Source organism: Syngnathus scovelli, chromosome 1 (assembly GCF_024217435.2).
Source record: "Syngnathus scovelli strain Florida chromosome 1, RoL_Ssco_1.2, whole genome shotgun sequence".
Taxonomy (NCBI): domain Eukaryota; kingdom Metazoa; phylum Chordata; class Actinopteri; order Syngnathiformes; family Syngnathidae; genus Syngnathus; species Syngnathus scovelli.
In genome coordinates, this window is record NC_090847.1 from 19,830,456 (window position 1) to 19,849,055 (window position 18,600).

Consider the following 18,600-nt stretch of genomic DNA (forward strand, 5'->3'; position numbering starts at 1 on the left):
CCCCTAGGTAGAAGAAAACATTTCGTGCCCCCCCATGTTATTAACATTAAAGAAAACAAAAAAATAAATGAAAAAGAAAGATCAACTTACAATAAAGAATAACTTTATTAATAACATTGTTTTTTAGTCTGTAACAGAACAGATTCAAAGTACATCACTTTGCCTGAAATTAAAAAATAAATTATAATTATTCAAACTATAAACATTCTTGACCAACTGCCATTTTATGCTGATAAGAATACAATAAAATAATAATAAACCCTTGGTTGTAATCGGGAAGCAGAATTGCTTCAACTCGCTTCCCTTTTCGACAAGTCATGTAAAACAAAATGTGAAATGTTGTAATAAGTGTGTTGTATTTGCCAAAATAAACAAGTCAAATCAAATTTTAAAAAAAATCACAACAGACATCAACAGGTTTCCAATGTTTATTCATGGCTCTGAGAACCCCTTACCAAACAACTTGTTTGATGACTGACTATATCATTGCATTATTCCAACATACCTTTCTGACATTTTTATTGCTTGTAAAATATAGTGACCCATTAAATGAGTTTGATCTCTGTAAAAAAATTAGTTCAGCTTTTATTGTTCAGGGTTCAGACTTGGAAAGACACTGTAGTCCTGGCAACCGCCAGCGGCGAGAACTCGTATGGATCCTCAAGTCTAACCAGTCTTGTTGAGAAGCACCCAGAGCTAAACTGGAAGTTAAAGAGAGAAAGCACAAATTTCATTTCAGGTGCTCAAAACACTGTCAATTTGAGACATTAAAATGCAAAATGTAAACCTCATAATAGTAAATACTACAGAGAATTAAATTAAATAATCAAGTACAATTAATCTCTGCTATTTTCGGGATATAGGTACCAAGCCCTGAGTTGAAGAGCAAAAATCTGCGTTATTTGCACTAAGGATGGGTACCTTTCACATTTGAAGTGGTTTTGTTCCAACTTTCAGTACCTGGGAATCAGACTCACTGGTACCAACTTTCGGTACTTTTTTTTTTCTGTTGATTGTGATCATAAATGTTAATTTCTTTAATAATAAGATATTTTAAAAGATTTGAATTCAACAAATATTTTTCACTATACGTATTTGTGTAAAAAAAACCCACCATCATGAATTTAAACCAAATAACCCAGAGGAAAGAGTAAAACTAAAGGTATAACATTTCCTAAATTTTTTTCTTAAATTTCCTAACAATTCCAAAAAAGTATTTAAACAATGAATAAATATTACAAAATGCACTTTGCAATGAACAACACAATGAACAAAGATAAATAATTGTATTTGTTATCTTCGTTCCTTGTAGTTGTCGTTCAAGAACGCAAGGTCTTCCACCAAGAATGACAGCTGGATGAGTGATTAAGATAAAGTGGGATGTATGTACCCGATGCTGTATGTAATGTAATGCTCGCCATATTTTGGCCACAAGCTTTAGCAATTTCACTCATATGAAATTATGAATACGGCCACCAGTAAGTATTCTTCTAAAACACAGCGTACAGTGTATTGTCGCGATGGTGAAGGCGAACACCTTTTAGCATCATTTCACTCGATGGGAAAGGATGGACCGTTCCGTGTCGGTGCAGGATGGAGGTGAGTGATGCGGCCGATTGCATCCTCTCTTTAACACACACAGACAGCGGCGCCGGCAATTCACTGCTCAATGCTCAGCTGAAGCATGCTTGGAAGTGCGAAGCTTCACCATTGTTATAATCGACTTCATTAAGTATATTTGTCTTGGCGGCGGGCAAATCCTAACGCGTAAAGTATTATTATAATAATATAATAATAGTTTTGGTGCAAATGCATAAAATAGAAGCTTGGTCTGTCTCTTTACACAGGTAACTTCATAGGTAAGAGAAAAAAAAAATAAGTATGATTTTTTTTCAAACAGTCAACAATGTTAACAGACTTCAAAATGAACCTTGGTGCAAGGTAGGGCTCTCCTGGGATAAATGGGTCCACTGAAGGAATGCCAGTGCTTAGAACAGAAGGATTAGACTGAGTCATGTAGTCCCCTTCCATACCCCTCAGGTTGGTTATGCTGCTCCCCACAGCTGCACTCAAGCTGTCTCTACTGCTCTTAGCGGGACCTGGAAGTAAACACATACAGGTTCATTCTGGTAATATCGCGTGGGAGAGAATGCATTTAAATTATTTCAGATATTGCCTTATTGAACAGTTTTTATATTGTCAAAAAGGGCTGCCAAATATTATTGATTAATGTCAGCCTGATTTCATTTCTGATATACTGACACCTTCACTATGTCTCTAGAGCTAGTTTCTGTAGCCGGACTGGACCGCAAAGGTCTTGCCTTTAGCAGCCGCCCAGCTCACTGCGGACCCTACAGGTGGTCCCCCAATGGGAAGGGGGACCCACATTTCCTTTTTTGACTGTGCTCGACCATGTGTCAAGGCTCGGCCACCTTTGAGTCCCACCTCCAGGCCTGGCACCCCACTCTTGAGTGCAAGGGTAAACAAAGTCATAAGGGATCTGTGAGCCGTGCTTTGTCTGGCCCCTCACCTAGGACCTGTTTGCCATGGGTGACCCTGCCAGGGGCTTCATGCCCCAGATAACTTTCACGGAGTTTCACATAGTTTTATAATATTAGTGCAACTCAGCATAGTGTATAATTTCAGAACTCAAAAGATGTATTTCGATGCATAACCTAAAACAAAGGTATATACCAACGATGCCTTGTATAACACAAAATGTAGGCAGTAGTTTTGCCGAACTGCAGGAGAGAATGGAACAAGCAGCGTTCGCTTTCAACACCGTGCTGAAACGTGTGCTTACTGCCCCGCTTCTTTCCTGATTCTAGTCACGTGACCTACTCTTAAAGAGCCAATAGACTTTTACTAGAGCATCATAACAATAATCACAGACTATAAAACAAAGACATGACAATACTTGATAGTACCCAACTCACAGCAGCGTATGAAAGGCTCCCAGGTACTGCTCTGCAGATATGGTCTGACCTGTGGCTGCTGTAGTAGACATAATACCGCAGAGTCCACTTGTTGAAATACTCTGTAGAAAGACAAGGGAAATAACCAACCTACTCATCAAAACTGTTTCAGAAATATCAGTCCAGTTTCACATACTGATTCATTATACATATGTGATAATTTCTTAAAATTTGATAATGAGTTGTTAGTATAAATGTGTTTGTGTGTTTGGAATATTTGGGGTAGGAAAAATAGTATAGATCAAAAGCATTTCTGCGAATGACCAAATCATAGCGTTCATGAAGAAATGTTAGCAGGGGAAACAAGAATGAGGGGCTAATCTACCTCCAAACTAAATTTGCTCTAATTGTGCGTATCAAACTTATATGCCTTTGTATTAATCAGTACCCAAAAGATGAGCTCTCAGTTTCAAAAAGGTTGGTGACTTCTGGTCTAGAATATGGGGCAACCTGGCAAATCCTTCCTATTGTTAAAGGTGGTTGGCACACTAGTTTGTAAAGGTTAAATTACACCAAGGCATGAGGATACCTAAGGCTGAGTAGTTGCTGAAGGAGTTCCTCTGGCAGGCCATATCTGTCAGAGGAGATAAATTCTCTGATAGAGTCAAAGTCATGCTTCAGTTGAAGCGCTCCCTGTACACTAAGGAGGAAGCAAAAGACACGATACATACATTATTTAGTATATATTCTGTTTAGGTTGGTAACCTGATTGTCAGAGGAATATACCTGAATTTTATCCGTTGTTTCAGGATGTGTTCCATCCATGCCTCCATAAAAGCCGTCATGGTTAAACTTAGAGCCTGCACGCGGACATCATCAGACAGTAATGCCACACCCTCCAAAACCTGACCAATCACATTCTGAGCAGCTTCTGATGCATACTCACTGGGAGTAATAGGAAAGCCTGGTGACCAAAAGAAAGTGTCATTTCAATTCACAGCCACCCATCTGAATGGGAAGTATTTCATAACAGAAGGGACTGCCGTCATACAAAATATAATTCATGAGGATTATCAGGGCGGTCAGTCTTCATTTGGAACAACTGTGGATGTTCTAAGTGCCTTCTATCGATTCAATTTCTGCCTCCAGCTAAGCACGCACGGTTCTTCATGTTCTGTGAATAACTTTTTAGAAACTGGATATGCCAGCCAGTCTGTATCAAATTATACTGACTGGCATATGGAATGGCTGAGAATTCACTGGTCTTGAGAAAGAATCAGAATCAATCTTTATTTGCCAAGTTTGAGCATGCCAAACAAGGAATTTGACTCCGGTACATCTCGGCCTCTGTAGGCCATCTCAAAACTACATAGAAAAAAACTCAATCAATGCAACCACACTGCATACATTTAACAAATTATTTGATGCACCGAAATCAAAACAGCCACAGCTGTTCTGAGAAACTGGGTGCGTGTTTAGTGATGTCAAAGTACGGATTCTTGAATCGGGCTGGGGTAATTCTGAGAGAAAAAGAATGAGCAGGAATGCTCCAAGATGAGTGATTAGAGAAAAACACCACTTTGTGAGAGTTTTGGGTGAGGAATTAACATTTTAACATGGATAAGAGCTAAAAAAAAAATAGATTGCACATGATATGGCAGTACTGTACCTGGCCTGGGGTTGAGTCTCCAGTGTCCAGCAGAGGGCATGTTCTGCTCAAAGAGATGGGCAGACATCCTTTTGCAGTCATCGGAAAAGTTTTTTAGCACCAGAGAAGAAAAAGCCTAATTCAAGAAGAAGACATCAGTATCTTCAGTGTTCGTGTGTGGGTTGGTTATTGGTACACTAAGGATGTTTGAATTGAAATGGAACTAAGGTAAGTCAGCAACACCTAAAGTATGTCTGCTCATCAATATGTACCAACTCTGTCGCAAAAAAAAAAATCACTTTCTACTATTTCAGAGCATCTGTCCTATTGCAGCTATTTGTCCATCTATCCATTTTCTTCCGCTTATCCGGGGTTGAGTCACGGGGACAGCAGCTCTCGGAGAGATGACCACGTACCTCCGCCGCCATTGATAAATAAATACAATTGTTTGTGCAAAGAAAACAGCATTCGGACCCTCTAAAATGGCACAGACGACGAGACATGCTTGCCAGGCACAATTCAAGCTTCCTGGAAAGCCGGGATCATTGCCGAAGAGCAACGTGACAACGACAAGACAATGACGATGGAAATTAGTATGTCAGATGGCGAACTTGCCCAACTGTTTAATTTGGATGAAGAAGATGAGGACTTGGACGGATTTGCGTATGGATATCAATCAACAATAATGTGAGTACAGTAGAGTACATGGTTAAATAGTAGAATCAAGTACAACCGAATTCACTTTCTTACTCCCGTGATGTTTTTTTTTGTTTACTGTAAATCATGGCATGCATGTGCCTTATGATATGGTGCGCCCTATGTGTGTGTTAAATACAGTAATGGCACACATAACTGAGACCGCGCCTTTTAGTACGGTGCGCCCTTTGGTCGCAAAAATATGGTAGGTAAATAAATAAATTAATTACTTAATAATTAAATAAAAATCCACGATAGACCGAATCTGTCCGCAATATTTGTTTCGAAAAATAATCCGCGATAGAGTGAGGCCGCGATAGGTGAAGCACGAAGTAGCGAGGGATTGCTGTACATCTCAACTAAAGAGGAAAAAGCTTGTTACCTGAAGGTCGCAGATAGCTGCATCAACCTTGTGGAGCTCCTGCTTCAGTCCAAGTTGATTATGGATATGAAGAGTGGAAAGACAATTATTCTCTGAGCTCATCGTCAAGGATTTTGTCTGCTTCACCAAATTGTCCAATGACTCTTTCAACACCTACGGAAAATAAAGATTTGATTTTTTTTCTAGGTAATTACTGACATATTATTGAGTTGACTCTTATTTACTAATTAATGCTAGTTGAATGTATGGACCCCTTCATGGCCTTCATGACATCACGGTGTTAATTGGAGGCAAAAGAAAATTACATTGGAGGCAACAGGACAAAAGACAGTATGTAGAAAAATAGTGTCTTATTGTTTTTTAGAATAGAATAGAACAGAATGACTTTATTGTCATTGTACAATTGATGTACAACAAAATTAAGATATTCTACCAAAGTTAAATTAAAGAATGCTGCACACAAAACACGCATAGGAAAATAAATTAAAACAAGAGATTTAACACTGCACAACTTGTTAAAATAGATGGTATGAAATACAGGACAGCGAAGAGCCATTTGTCATTGTGTTGTCAATAAAATTCACATCAGCGTGGAAGCGACATCAAATATGTACGCTACGCCCGAGTCATCATATTTAGTAGCCCACAAAAGTCAATAAATTGCATCTACTGCACGCTTGTTGCTAAATGAATTTGCTTTGTTCGTTTTGCCATAAAATTTATGGCATAAATGATGCACTAAAATTCTTCTTCTTCACCTTCTGCAGATCTTTCAAGTATTTTTTTTATGCCAATCTGCAGATCTTTCAAGTATTTTTTTTTTATACCAAATCACTTATCTTTCCATAACATTTTAGTTTAAACTAAATTTGTGAAACATAAATATGTACATTATAATCACAATGATATACGGGCAATCATGTAAGTGTAGTGATTATACTGTATGCTTGAGAGGGAAGCCATAAATAAAATATGGCCCAAGATGAAAATTACTTTGACACCTCATCTCAATGCTTTCAGTACAACAAGGTATTGTGGAAAATGACTGTTCAGAACCTTTGTGCTAACCCATCAAACATTTTTAAAGGAACGCAGACACAGCCTGGCCCATTCATTCAATGTCAGTGACCTCTGGCCCAAAGGGGCCTGGAGAACTCGTTTGACAAGACTTTTGATAAATGTATAGGATATTGTGCGACAATATATTGTTTTTCATTTGACAGCTTACTTTGAGGTCTCCTTGTGTGATGAGTAAGAACTTGTTGAGGCTCCAAGAGGAGAGGAACTGGTAGGCCTTTGACATGACCCACACTGTGGACAATTGCAATGTAGCTAACGTCAAGCTAACAGTCAACCTGTGGAAAGGGAGCCTTGTTGGGAAGAAGCTCAAAGTACCTGAAACAGAAAAAGAACTAGCTCAAAGTAGCTGAAACAGAAAAAGAAGCTAACAACTGTGCTGGAGTTTACAACATAAAGTGTCTAAGAGGCCAATAGTGGAAATCTATCAGTTATGTCGCAGTTATATAATTGTGATTTGTGTGTGACACAAAGGACGAATATTTCGATGGATGTAATGATATGGAGTGACACGGATGGTTTGATAAACTTGTTATTTATGTTATAGTTGTTTGGATAACTGTTAATATGTTACGTCAGGCACGTTCTCAGTTCCTCGTTTGTGTTTATGTAACGTTAGCATACCGTATTGTTTAGCCTATTGTTGCCTATTCATGTCTGTTCTTGGTTTTGGATTTTGTCAAATAAAGTTCCCCCAAAAATGCGACTTGTACTCCGGTGCGACATACTATACGTTTTTTTTCTTCTTTATTACGCATTTTATGGCTGGTGCGACTTGTACACCGGAGCGACTTATAGTCCGGAACATACGGTACTACGACGTCTTTCGATTGGTTCTTCGGCATTGAGCAATAGGAAGAGAGGGCCCTCCTTATAACAAGAGACTGGATGTAACATGCACAAAAATTAATGGTCAAAAAATGAACAGGGAAAAGATATGTAGCACTTCAATTTGTCATGTGCTGTCTGTCATGTCCTTTTTTCTTAGTTAACTGTAGTCCACAGGCTCCTTGAGGTTCTGATGCTGGGGTACGGTGTAACAATTGTGTAGATTAACGGAACATTTAGATTTTTCCACTTGCACTTTTGGCATGTTGACTTTGGACTACAAAAGTCGCCGCGATTAATGGCGGATTTGCGAAACCGTTTGGCAACATCCATTACCTTGTTTGGTAGTCCCGCCCCAAAGACTGTAACGTAATAGATAAAAATACGTAGAAAATGGAGAAAACTGAGCGGAGTGAAAAATAGCATGCGAACAGATCATAAAAGATCTCTGCCACACCTGGAGGGATAGATTACACTTTTCTACTATGTTGGAGACTCCAAGTGCACAATAAAACGAATATGAAAGCAAAAAAGTGGATTTTCCTTGATATGTCATCCTGAGCAAAGATCTAAAATTGTTGTCACTCATCAATCCAAGGTACATTTTGACATCAGCGACAGGCTGAGACACTGGTATTAACCACAGCATGTTTACCTGGTGCATTGCAGTAAGAAAGAGAGGACAGCAGAGGCTGAGTAAGCTTCATCAAGTACTCTGCGGTCTCAGACATCATCACACTGTCATCTTGATTTGATGAAGGTGCGAAAGACCTGCTGTGTTGCTTTCTGGCTGTCAGAAGACACTTGTCTTTTACAGCTGCTCCCAAACCTTGGCACACCACTGAGAAAAGCGAAGGACAAGATAAGGGGATGGTACGGTATACACATATTACAAAAAATATACCTGAGGTACACAACGAGCTGTTATTTTATTGACTTAATTACACATCAATTTATTGGCTTTACTAAATTTCCTATTGCAATAAAAAGTGCTTGTAGCGATATTTGACATGCCGAGACAAATTTCACCACACCCAGTTGTGTGTGTGACAATCATTGGGTCTTTACCTTTTTTTTTTTTTTTTTTAAATGTCAAACAGTATAGATTCCCTCACTTTGGATTGCTAATTAAACCTAGCCTTTTGTCCTTTGTGTGTGTGTGTGTGTGTGTGTGTGTGTGTGTGTGTTTGTTTTAGACACTAACCAGAGTCCCACTGAGCATGTGCTGCACTGACTAACATATTTACGTTGAACTCCTCCAGCATGGCTTTGCACTCCTTTGGATGTATATCTGCAATAAACAGAAATGTCATTTAGACACAATAAAAATGGCTTTTGAATACAAACTATTCTTGACACCTACTAAATAGAAATACCGTACTTTCTGCACTATTAGGCGCACTTAAAAACTTAAAATTTCCTCAAAAAACCACAGCGCGCCTTATAATGCGGAGCACCTTATATATGGATCAATTGATGAATTTGTTGATACATACTGGTTGTACACAGCGCTCTGTCAAAATGTTTCAGTACGTTTTAGTACGACTAGTAAATTACAAGGTCACATCGCTTCCCAGCATTACGGCAACCGTGGTCAGGAGGCGTCATTGAATAGCTGTTGTACCCGTGAGGCTATTTCATTTCAAAATAGGCTGTTCCATTAATGTTTTCGAGTACGTTAACAGATCAATGTCCAATGGAATCATAAATAAGAAGCACCATTGTGTTAAATCAGTCTTTAGTCGGTTCTGATCACTTTTATGGTAGAATTTGAGAAACGTGATTGTTTACAGGGGGCCGCCATGACACTTTGCAGAGGCTCATGGGAGTCTGTGAGCTGAGGCTCATGGGAGTTTGCGGGTGGCTAATGCTATAATAATAGTTGCTATACGCACGAGGCTATTTCATTTCAAAATAGGCTGCTCCGTTAATGTTTCGAGTAAATGTACGGATCAATATGCAAGGGAAACATAAACAAGCAGTACAAATGTGTTAGATCTACCCAGATAGATGGGGAGGTTCCTGAATTGGTTACTGCAGTGTGAAAGCCTCTTTCGTCAGCCGCAGCATGACAGCAGAGCGAGTCACTATTTTGTGTCTAAAATCTTGCAAATACAGTGCTTTGAGAGCTGAGAAGTAAAAGCGTTCCTTCGTAAAACAAACGTTTAACTTTTTCACCAGTAGTGGGAGCAATGAAAATGACTCACAACAGCATTTTATTGTGAAGTGGTCTTATCAACAATCGCATAACCAGACAATTTTCAGGATGTTTGTAACAGTTGACTATAAGAAACGTACCCTGCACAGTCATCTTCTCACCTGTGGTTGAAACCTGTCTGAAAATCTGAAGAACTTGGAAGATCCTGTGATTGTCATGGAGATTGATGCTCCCTGTACTTGTTGCTCCATGTGGTACATGCATCTGGAGCCACAATGCTTTGCTGCAGCGAGCCCACAGCAGTGTGCGGTACTCTCCAAACAGATCATCAAACAGCATTGACTGACTGAGGTCCAACCACTGAACGGAGCGAGGATGATATGCACAGCCATCCTTATCTTTTTGACCATCTTCAACAGCCTTTTTGGGACTTGGCTGTCCAGAGCCTGAGCTATAAACAAAAAGGCAAAAACAACAGACTTCTGTCAGGACATCAAGAGAATGTTGAGTATGAGAAACATTGGCATATTATATCCTATGACAATTAATTCTCATCACAATTTATTCTAGTCACGGATGAAAAGAGTTACAAACGGCTCATAACAGTGCACTAAGTGTGGTTCCATCCTATAACCAATGCTGCAGACCATTAGTCTTCTGCCTCAATGCTCATCCCCTTGTTGTCATCCTATATTTCACCTACATACCAAGGCAGCATTCTTTAACCCTTCTACAACATCTAGGGGCCAGACAAAGCATGGACGGCCCTTATGAAGAAAACAACAAATGGATTTCGTTTTCCCTCGCCCGGATGCAGGTCACCGGGGCCCTGCTCTGGAGCGAGGCCTGGAGTTGGGGCTCGAAGGCGAGCGTCTGGTGGCCAGGCCTTTGCCCATAGCCGCCAAGGCTGCCTTTCGTCACCGATTCTGTTCATAACTTTTATGGACAGAATTTCTAGGCGCAGCCAAGGTGTTGAGGGTTTCCGGTTTGGGGACCTCAGCATTGCATCTCTGCTTTTTGCAGACGATGTGGTGCTGTTGGCTTCTTCAAGCCGTGATCTCCAGCTCTCACTGGAGCGGTTGGCAGCTGAGTGTGAAGCGGTTGGGATGAGGATCAGCACCTCCAAATCTGAGTCAATGGTCCTCAGTCGGAAAAGGGTGGAATGCCCTCTCTGGATCGGGGAGGAGATCCTGCCCCAAGTGGAGGAGTTCAAGTATCTTTGGGCCTTGTTCACGAGCGAGGGCAGGATGGAGTGGGAGATCGACACGCGGATCGGTGCAGCGTCGGCTGTAATGCGGACTCTGTACCGGTCCGTCGTGGTGACGAGAGAGCTGAGCCAAAAGGCAAAGCTCTCAATTTACTGGTTGATCTATGCTCCTACCCTCACCTATGGTCGTGACCTAAAGAACAAGATCCCGGATACAAGTGGCCGAAATTAGTTTCCTCTGCAGGGTGTCCGGGCTCTCCTTTAGAGATAGGGTGAGAACCTCGGTCATCCGGGAGAGACTCGGACTAGAGCCGCTGCTCCTCCACGTTGAGAGGAGCCAGATGAGGTGGCTCGGGCATCTCACCAGGATGCCTACTGGACGCCTACCTGGGGAGGTGTTCCGGGCATGTCCCACTGGTAGGAGACCCCATGGACGACCCAGGACGTGCTGAAGAGACTATGTCTCTTAGCTGGCCTGGGAATGCCTTGGGATCCCCCGGGATGAGCTGGACGAAGTGGCTGGGGAGAGGGAAGTCTGGGAGTCCCTCCTAAAGCTGCTGCTCCGGCGACCCGACCCCGGATAAGTGGAAGAGGATGGATGGATGGATGGATGGATGGATGGATGGATGGATGGATGGATGGATGGATGGATGGATGGATGGATGGATGGATGGATGGATGGATGGATGGAAAATTATTGCAACATACTCTCTATTGAGCAGTGTATTTGGCAACACCAAATAATCGTTTGTCCTTAACTAAATGGATTTTGAGATCGTCTGGAGCCAAAATTGTGATTGTGATTGAAATTTGATTAACTGAGCAGCCCTACGTGTTTGAAATTATTACCTGAGATTGACTGCTTGCCTGGTGGGTATGTCCAGTTCAACAATGTCTTGGTAAGTTCCCTCCATACCGCAGTCCCTGATTCTTTGATTGGTATCAGCCTTCCCATTTGGTGGTAGCTCCTCTATTGTTACAGTGTGAGGAAATAGTTGTATAGTAGGTGTCAAAGGATGTGATAGCAGTGGAGCGAGCAAGTCACCAGAGGAAACAAGCACATGAAATAGAAGCTCAATTTTGGACTGGTCCTGCTGGCAAAAGTCTGACAATGGGCTAGTTGACAAATGGTAGTAAATGGTGGGTTGATTTGACTCCTGCAAATGTTGAAAGTTTCTTAAAGGGTTGTCAAGGTCTACATCTGTCCGTACTGCGCCATTGTTGGAGGTACATATTTGGCACTGAAAGGATAAGTTCTTCCTGTGGGTATTTTTGATGGGGGGAAATGTGGCCTTTTCTGAAACCGAATGATGCTGATTATTTTCATTGTCAGTGTTTTCCAAGTGAAGTTTGGGGGTGTGAAGATGGCAGGTGTGAAAGGAGGAGCAAGAGTTTAAGAACGTATCCTGTAACAGCTCCCAAGTTAACATTGAAGGAGATCTGGACAGCAAGAGGGCAGAAATTCCCGGCTTAGCATGAGATTCACAAACACATTGCCGTGCGGTCCACAAATGGAGTTGATTGGCTGCCGTATTTGCGTGATGTGCTGCCATAATACTCAGCAGGTCTTTAACTGAGACAGCAGCAGGTTGATGTCTCAGACTGTTTGTCAGCGTGGTGTAACAAATCTGTTGTAATAATTTAGTCCTCAGATGGGTGGTGCCGTGCTGTATTCTCTGCTCATCCAGTGCCTTGTTATACAGCTCTGTGCAAGCTAAAACATCTGCCATGACTTCCCTTGGTGTGTGGTCTGAATCAGATTGCGCCATGGCAAACAGAACAGCATGGACATAACGTTCCATTACAACGAGCACTTGCAGACCAAGCAAGTCAAGAGTTCGTCTAATTTCTTCCAGCAACTTGTTCTGCTGGGCCAGGGCACGCCTGAGGTAGATGTCGGACTGGACTTTTGCATAAAGACAAGACCAGTGGTTGAGATGAATGCGAAACTCCTGGCACAAGGAGACAAGATGCACCTTGGCTGATGAGCAGAGGTGTGGCATCTGCAGAGGACGGAAGAAATGTTAAATAAAAATCAATTCAACATATTACATCAGAATCTAATCTAATTTAAATGTGTTCCGTTGGTAATGTTAGTAAGGTTCTTTTTCAGGGGTTTGCTTTCAAAGGTCTCTTAATTGTTGTTTGAAATGCGCTATACAGTGATCCCTTGCTTCACCTATTGCGGCTTACCTACACTGTGGGTTTATAAGTGACGGGAGAATGGTGTTTAAATACACGCTGATAGCACGAGGCGCGCCTCTGAGCAATGTGCGTCACTGCGGACAAGTGCGGGACATTTTGTACATTTTGTACATACCAGGTTAGATGAGAGGTGTGACTTCCTCAAGTGATCCTCAAGCAGGTGGCCCACTTTTGAGATGTACGCAGTAGTTAAATGAGCCCTTCTGGTGTACTCGTGGATGAAGAGCAGCAGTGATCTCTGCTCCAAGAGCTTCCACAGAGCTTGGTAATGCTTATTCAGGAAGGGTGAAGCGGGCACGAGGAGAACACTATCACCTAACACAGTCCTGCCCTTGACACAGATCTTGACCAGGATTATGGGAGAAAACAAGGATTTAGTCCAAGTCAAAAAACAAGCACATGACACCTGGCTTAAATCCATGTCCATTTCATTAGTTTTACTTTGTAATTGTGAATGTATTGTATTTTGGTTTTAATTAATCACTATACAAAAGGGAAGCCCCAGCAACTTTACATTAAATGAAGAAAACATGCCAAGTAAAAAAATAGCATTTGGAGCCCAATAGGTGTCTAGGACATAATTGATTTGTTGGAAGGCGTGTTTCATTCTGTCATCACGATCTTAAAGCAAAACTTTCACATCAAATATGTATCATCTTTCACTACTGAAAGTAATGGAAATGCCATTAAACCTTTGCAGGCCCTTCCCATTAATAACTTAATTAAATTAAGTTTACTGGCACCACACAGCGCTCGTATCTCAAGTTTTTGCTTGAAAGTTAAAGCTAAATAAATAAATAAATACATACATACATACATAAAAAGCTAGCCGCATGGCCTTTGTACAAACCAAATAACAATGAATATTGCTCCAGCAGCTCACCTTGGGCGAACCCATTTGTGCCCCGCTGAAAGACTGCCACTGCATTGACACACTTGTAAGAACATGTTGCAAACGCAGGATACGAGCAGAAGATCTGGACACTAAGTTGCAGGCCACGACAAAATTTTCTTCTCCGTCTTCATAATCATCTTGACTATGGTCAGGTAACAACCATTTCATAGGAGGATTGAAGGTGCTTCTGAGTAAATGACAGATGGTCCTCTGTGACCATGACCCTAAAGGAAGGAAATACAAAAAAGATATATGGAAGTAAATGATTGGCAAATAAAGGTTAAATAAAGGTTTCTGCAATAAAGTTGTTTTTAGAAATACCAATATGCTGGTCCTATTCTACTTAAACAGCGGTAGGCCTCTTCATTGTTTATTAAACATTGTACAGAAATAAACGTTGCTGTGTAAAGGCCGAGGCCTACTCAGACTACTACTAGTACTAAATAATACTATAATTACTTTTGGTAATACTACTAAGTCAGCAGCTAAATACTATTACTATTAAATATATGACCATGACCCTCATGAGGATAAGCGGTTCAGACAGGTAAAAAAAAAAAAAAAAAAAAAAGACAAGTAGAAATTTTGCTAAAATGCTTCATTTCAAACAGGGAATGTTAGTACATGTTCACACTGTACCATTCGTGTTCAGATCCTCTGTCGTACAGGATACGCACGCCTTCTGCAAGATCATGAGGGTAATCAAAATTAGTATCTTCAGATGAAAAGATGAAAAATGTTTCTACCGTTTTGCAGGAAACGTAACACAAATTTGTGCTTCCAATTTAGCGATCCTTCCCTGAGTATTTCCAACAATGACATACAGCAGGGGTTTTCAACTGGTTTAGTCCAAGTTTGGTTTTCACATTTACGTATTTCTTTTCCAAAAAACAACCAACCTTGTCCTCTTCCGAAGTGAATGATCCAGACATTTCTGAAAGTGAGAAGAAAAGAAATGCACGGAAAATTAATCTTAAGTGGAAGTGAAACATGTAGGGTAGTGCAATACAAATACAGTCAAACCTCGAGTTTCGAACGTCCCGGTTATTGAACAAATCGGAATTCGAACAATAAATTCGAGATTTTTTGCTTCTGTTGTCAAAGAAAAATTCAGAGGTCGAACCTCGCGAGATGAGCCAAGAGTACCCGAGAAAACCCGACCGCACGGCCCGAATGCCGACTGACTCTGTGCGTTGTTTTTATATTTCCGTTACTTTGAGGATTGTATTAACCCCTAATCATGCCTCCAAAGAAAGCAAGTGGGAGCAATAAAGCCATCCTAAAACACAAAGACGCTCTTAAAGGAGCGCCCGGCGGTTGCGCGATTGGACCACATTAAGCTCCCTGCGCACTGAGGTCCACTTAAATTTTGGAAAGTACATCAGGACTTTAAAAATATTTTCTAAATTTCAGCGATGGCTCTGTCACAATAATGCGACCAGTGCGGTGCAATTGCGGGGTCGGCGGTGCAGTCGCGCGATCGGACAAAAATGCCCAAATGAGAAAATGCTTTAAAAAGGCGTTTTTTTTAGTCTTGGAACGGATTAAATTTTTTTCCATTATTTGTAACGGGAAAAATAGATTCGGAATTCACTTCTCGAACTGCCTTCTGGAACTGTAGGTGTTTATTATATGGATTATATAAACAAATACAAATGTGTGTATACAAGGAATGTGTTCCCCCCACTGTGTTTATTTTGATAACACACAGCAAAAATGTATTTGTACTGCATAGGATCTTGTCAATGTGAATGTAAATACAGATAGTCTATCATAGGTGTGTTGGGATTACTACATTTTGCATTGACTAGTAATATCCCGAACATCCCTTGCTACATTTATCTCGGCCTCAGTACATCGTGGGTTTATATGAAAACAAATATTGCGGATATATTCGGTGCATCGCGACTTTTTGCGGCATCACTTGGAGCGCGGGGTTTTGTCTGCCCATATGACTTTACAGAACACTACAGGCCAAGAGGGGATTAATGGGAACATGTTGCCGATGATTGGCTTAGAGCTATAAGAGCAGCTCTAACCAGGCTTTATCTCAATCTCCTGCTATGTATCCACATGTATCGAGTGGTAAAATGGATGATCAGAGACGTGGATTTTGAATTGTGTGGGCACTCGCTGCCTTCTGCTGGCGTGTGGGCAACTTTTGTAATTCTTTTGGAATTATTATTATTATTTTCTTTAAACTTTGATTGTGTGGGTACTCCCTGCTTTCTGCTGGCGTGCAGTCAACTTCCGTGCCATAATTGCTATATTATACATATATTTTTTTTAATGTTTTATTTTTCTTTATTTTATGCATTTATTTATTTTGAAAAATCCGCGATTGTGTGGGCACTCCATGCCTTCTGCTGGCATGCGGGCAACGTTCGTGCCATAATTGCTCAATTTTGAATTATTTTTTTGGGTTGAAAAAAATCCACGATGTAGTGAAGCCACGATAAACGAAGTAGCGAGGGATCACTGTACAATAAACGTTTATAAAAGCCTTTTATGGATATTGTAACAATATATTTCCTCTACATCGCGGATTTTCACTTATCGCGGGTGGTCTTGGAACCACTTACCCATGATAAACGAGGGATTAATCAATTAAATAATATTATAGTAATAATATTCATATTTAATAATCATATTGGTCATACTGTCACAATCAACCAGGAATTTAAAAAATTTGTGAGAAGCTTCATTTCCTTTTCAATGGTTGTCAATTTTGCTGCATTAAAAAAGATTAGATAGACAAACAGATACTACAAGTACATAGTTCAGAGTACATTTTATATACGACTACGTTATTATATACTTACACTTAAGTGTACTTTAGAAAGTATAATTCAGATATACTACTTGTTTACGGTCACTTGTACAATACTTGTTGTAAAGTCTGTACACTTTATAAAGTATAATGCATATATAGGACTTGTTTGCAGTCACTTGTACATTACTTGTTTCTGCTGTTCTTTGACTTTTTTTTTTTTGTATTTTAACCTGTGCTTTGTAAGACGACCTTGGAAGGCAACACCAAATACTTGTACATGAACTCCAGTAAGTAGGTCGTGCGTTTATGTCAAGATCACCTGTTAGACCAGGCTTTCCAGCACGGTCTTTCAAGATATCGAAATTGTTTTCATCCATTGCAGTATCAGCTTCGTCTGAAAAGAAAGCATATGATTATGTCTTCCGTGTATTTATATGTTGAAATAAATATACTTATAACATAGTGCAAAGTGGAAAAAAAAGTAACTTCCGTGGATTTAGAATAATTTACATTCACAATGATCAAGCATTTCATTTGCATTTAAGTCAAATAGCAGAAAACATGAGATGGGTTTGATTATATAGTTAGTTTTTCTATCTAATCAGCTATGTAATTAACATTTGCCATTTAGCATTGTGCGTTTTACAAAATGGAGAGTCGAAACCTTAAACCTTACATCTTTCTGAATCACCCCGAGAAAATGCTCCTGTCGGTCCAAGTCTGGTCCATCCTTAGTAACATGACCAAGTCGTTGGCTCAAAAACATGTATTCATCGTGGAAAGAGCTAACGCCACAACCAGATGACACTAGTCCTAGAACGACAGATTTGGGCAAAGCAGCAAATATCATCTTTATATCCGTAGTCCTGAAACAGACCGCAATAATCCTGCAGTGGCATGTTGGTCAACAATCAGGTTTGAGAAATGTCCATCCGTGTATTTGTTAATCCTCGCGGGTGTTAAAAAAAGCGCTTGATCGTGAGACTCGAACGAAGACAGGAGCCAATCCATGCAGGCGTTTGCTTCTCAGTTGTCATGGAAAACACGAAGGCTTCCGTGTTTACCTTTTCTTCTTCTTCTTCTTGTTCATAGTTTACCATCTGTCAAAGTTACCTTGCTGCCATCTGTTGAAGCCATGTTACAACTGCAAGAGCAAATTCATTTAATGTATTTATTTTTTATTTTTCTTAAACTAACCCTCAACATATTGTTATGATACTAATATATTCTTGCTAATCTTTTCTCTTAAAGACCAACTGTTATGTTTATAAGTTACTTTTAGGTATTATTATTATTTTTGGCTGCCCTTGAGAGAGTACCTGAGAGTTATACAACTAGTGTTCAGACTGAAAGTAACAGAACAAAGTGAGTTTTTAGCATAATATTCGCTCAAACTACATATATAGTCACACGGCATTTATACTGAAAACATGCTTTAACGCATTGCAGGGACTAATCAAGAAATGTATTACAAAGACATAAATATAAGGTAACAGGATAGTTGATGCACGGTGTCATTAAATTTACAAAAGAAATTACCTTCTCTGCAGAAGAGGATCATAACGATGCGAAATGATCATAATACCCCCAAAAGTTTAATTAAAAGTAAAAAAAAAAAAAAAACTTGCAATAGCTGTCTGGTCACACATTCACACCGTTATATGCGGGAATCTAATTCACTGCAGTGATAAAGCGGCGTAGTCAAGGCACAGCTGCAAAAACGCCCTTGAGCGGTGTGATGATTTTACAACCCGACAAAATGCAGCGTTAACGACAGAAATGATCCTTAAATGTTCATAAATTAAACTACAACCCA

At 40.2% G+C, this 18,600-nt stretch overlaps 1 protein-coding gene across 2 annotated transcripts; it reads right to left on the bottom strand.

Moving 5' to 3' along the window:
• Positions 1–410: 410 nt before the first annotated feature.
• Positions 411–18,541, bottom strand: ccdc142 (coiled-coil domain containing 142). 2 transcript variants are annotated; one of them, XM_049755989.2, is made up of 19 exons: positions 18,324–18,541; positions 17,461–17,597; positions 17,104–17,178; positions 14,911–14,945; positions 14,651–14,693; positions 14,000–14,235; positions 13,232–13,459; positions 11,761–12,914; positions 9,866–10,155; positions 8,751–8,837; positions 8,202–8,387; positions 6,870–7,036; positions 5,642–5,794; positions 4,585–4,699; positions 3,702–3,879; positions 3,505–3,615; positions 2,937–3,037; positions 1,931–2,099; positions 411–701 (listed from the first exon to the last, which is right to left on the bottom strand). In XM_049755989.2, the coding sequence occupies exons 3-19, from the start codon at positions 17,159–17,161 to the stop codon at positions 593–595; spliced, it is 3,420 nt and encodes a 1,139-aa protein (XP_049611946.1). In that variant the 5' UTR covers positions 17,162–17,178; positions 17,461–17,597; positions 18,324–18,541; the 3' UTR covers positions 411–592. The 2 variants fall into 2 exon arrangements, 1 of the variants encoding a protein (XP_049611946.1); XR_007488708.2 differs by lacking the exons at positions 411–701; positions 1,931–2,099; positions 18,324–18,541 and having other exon boundaries at positions 3,702–3,775; positions 3,862–3,879; positions 17,461–17,868.
• Between the last annotated feature and the right edge of the window lie 59 nt (positions 18,542–18,600).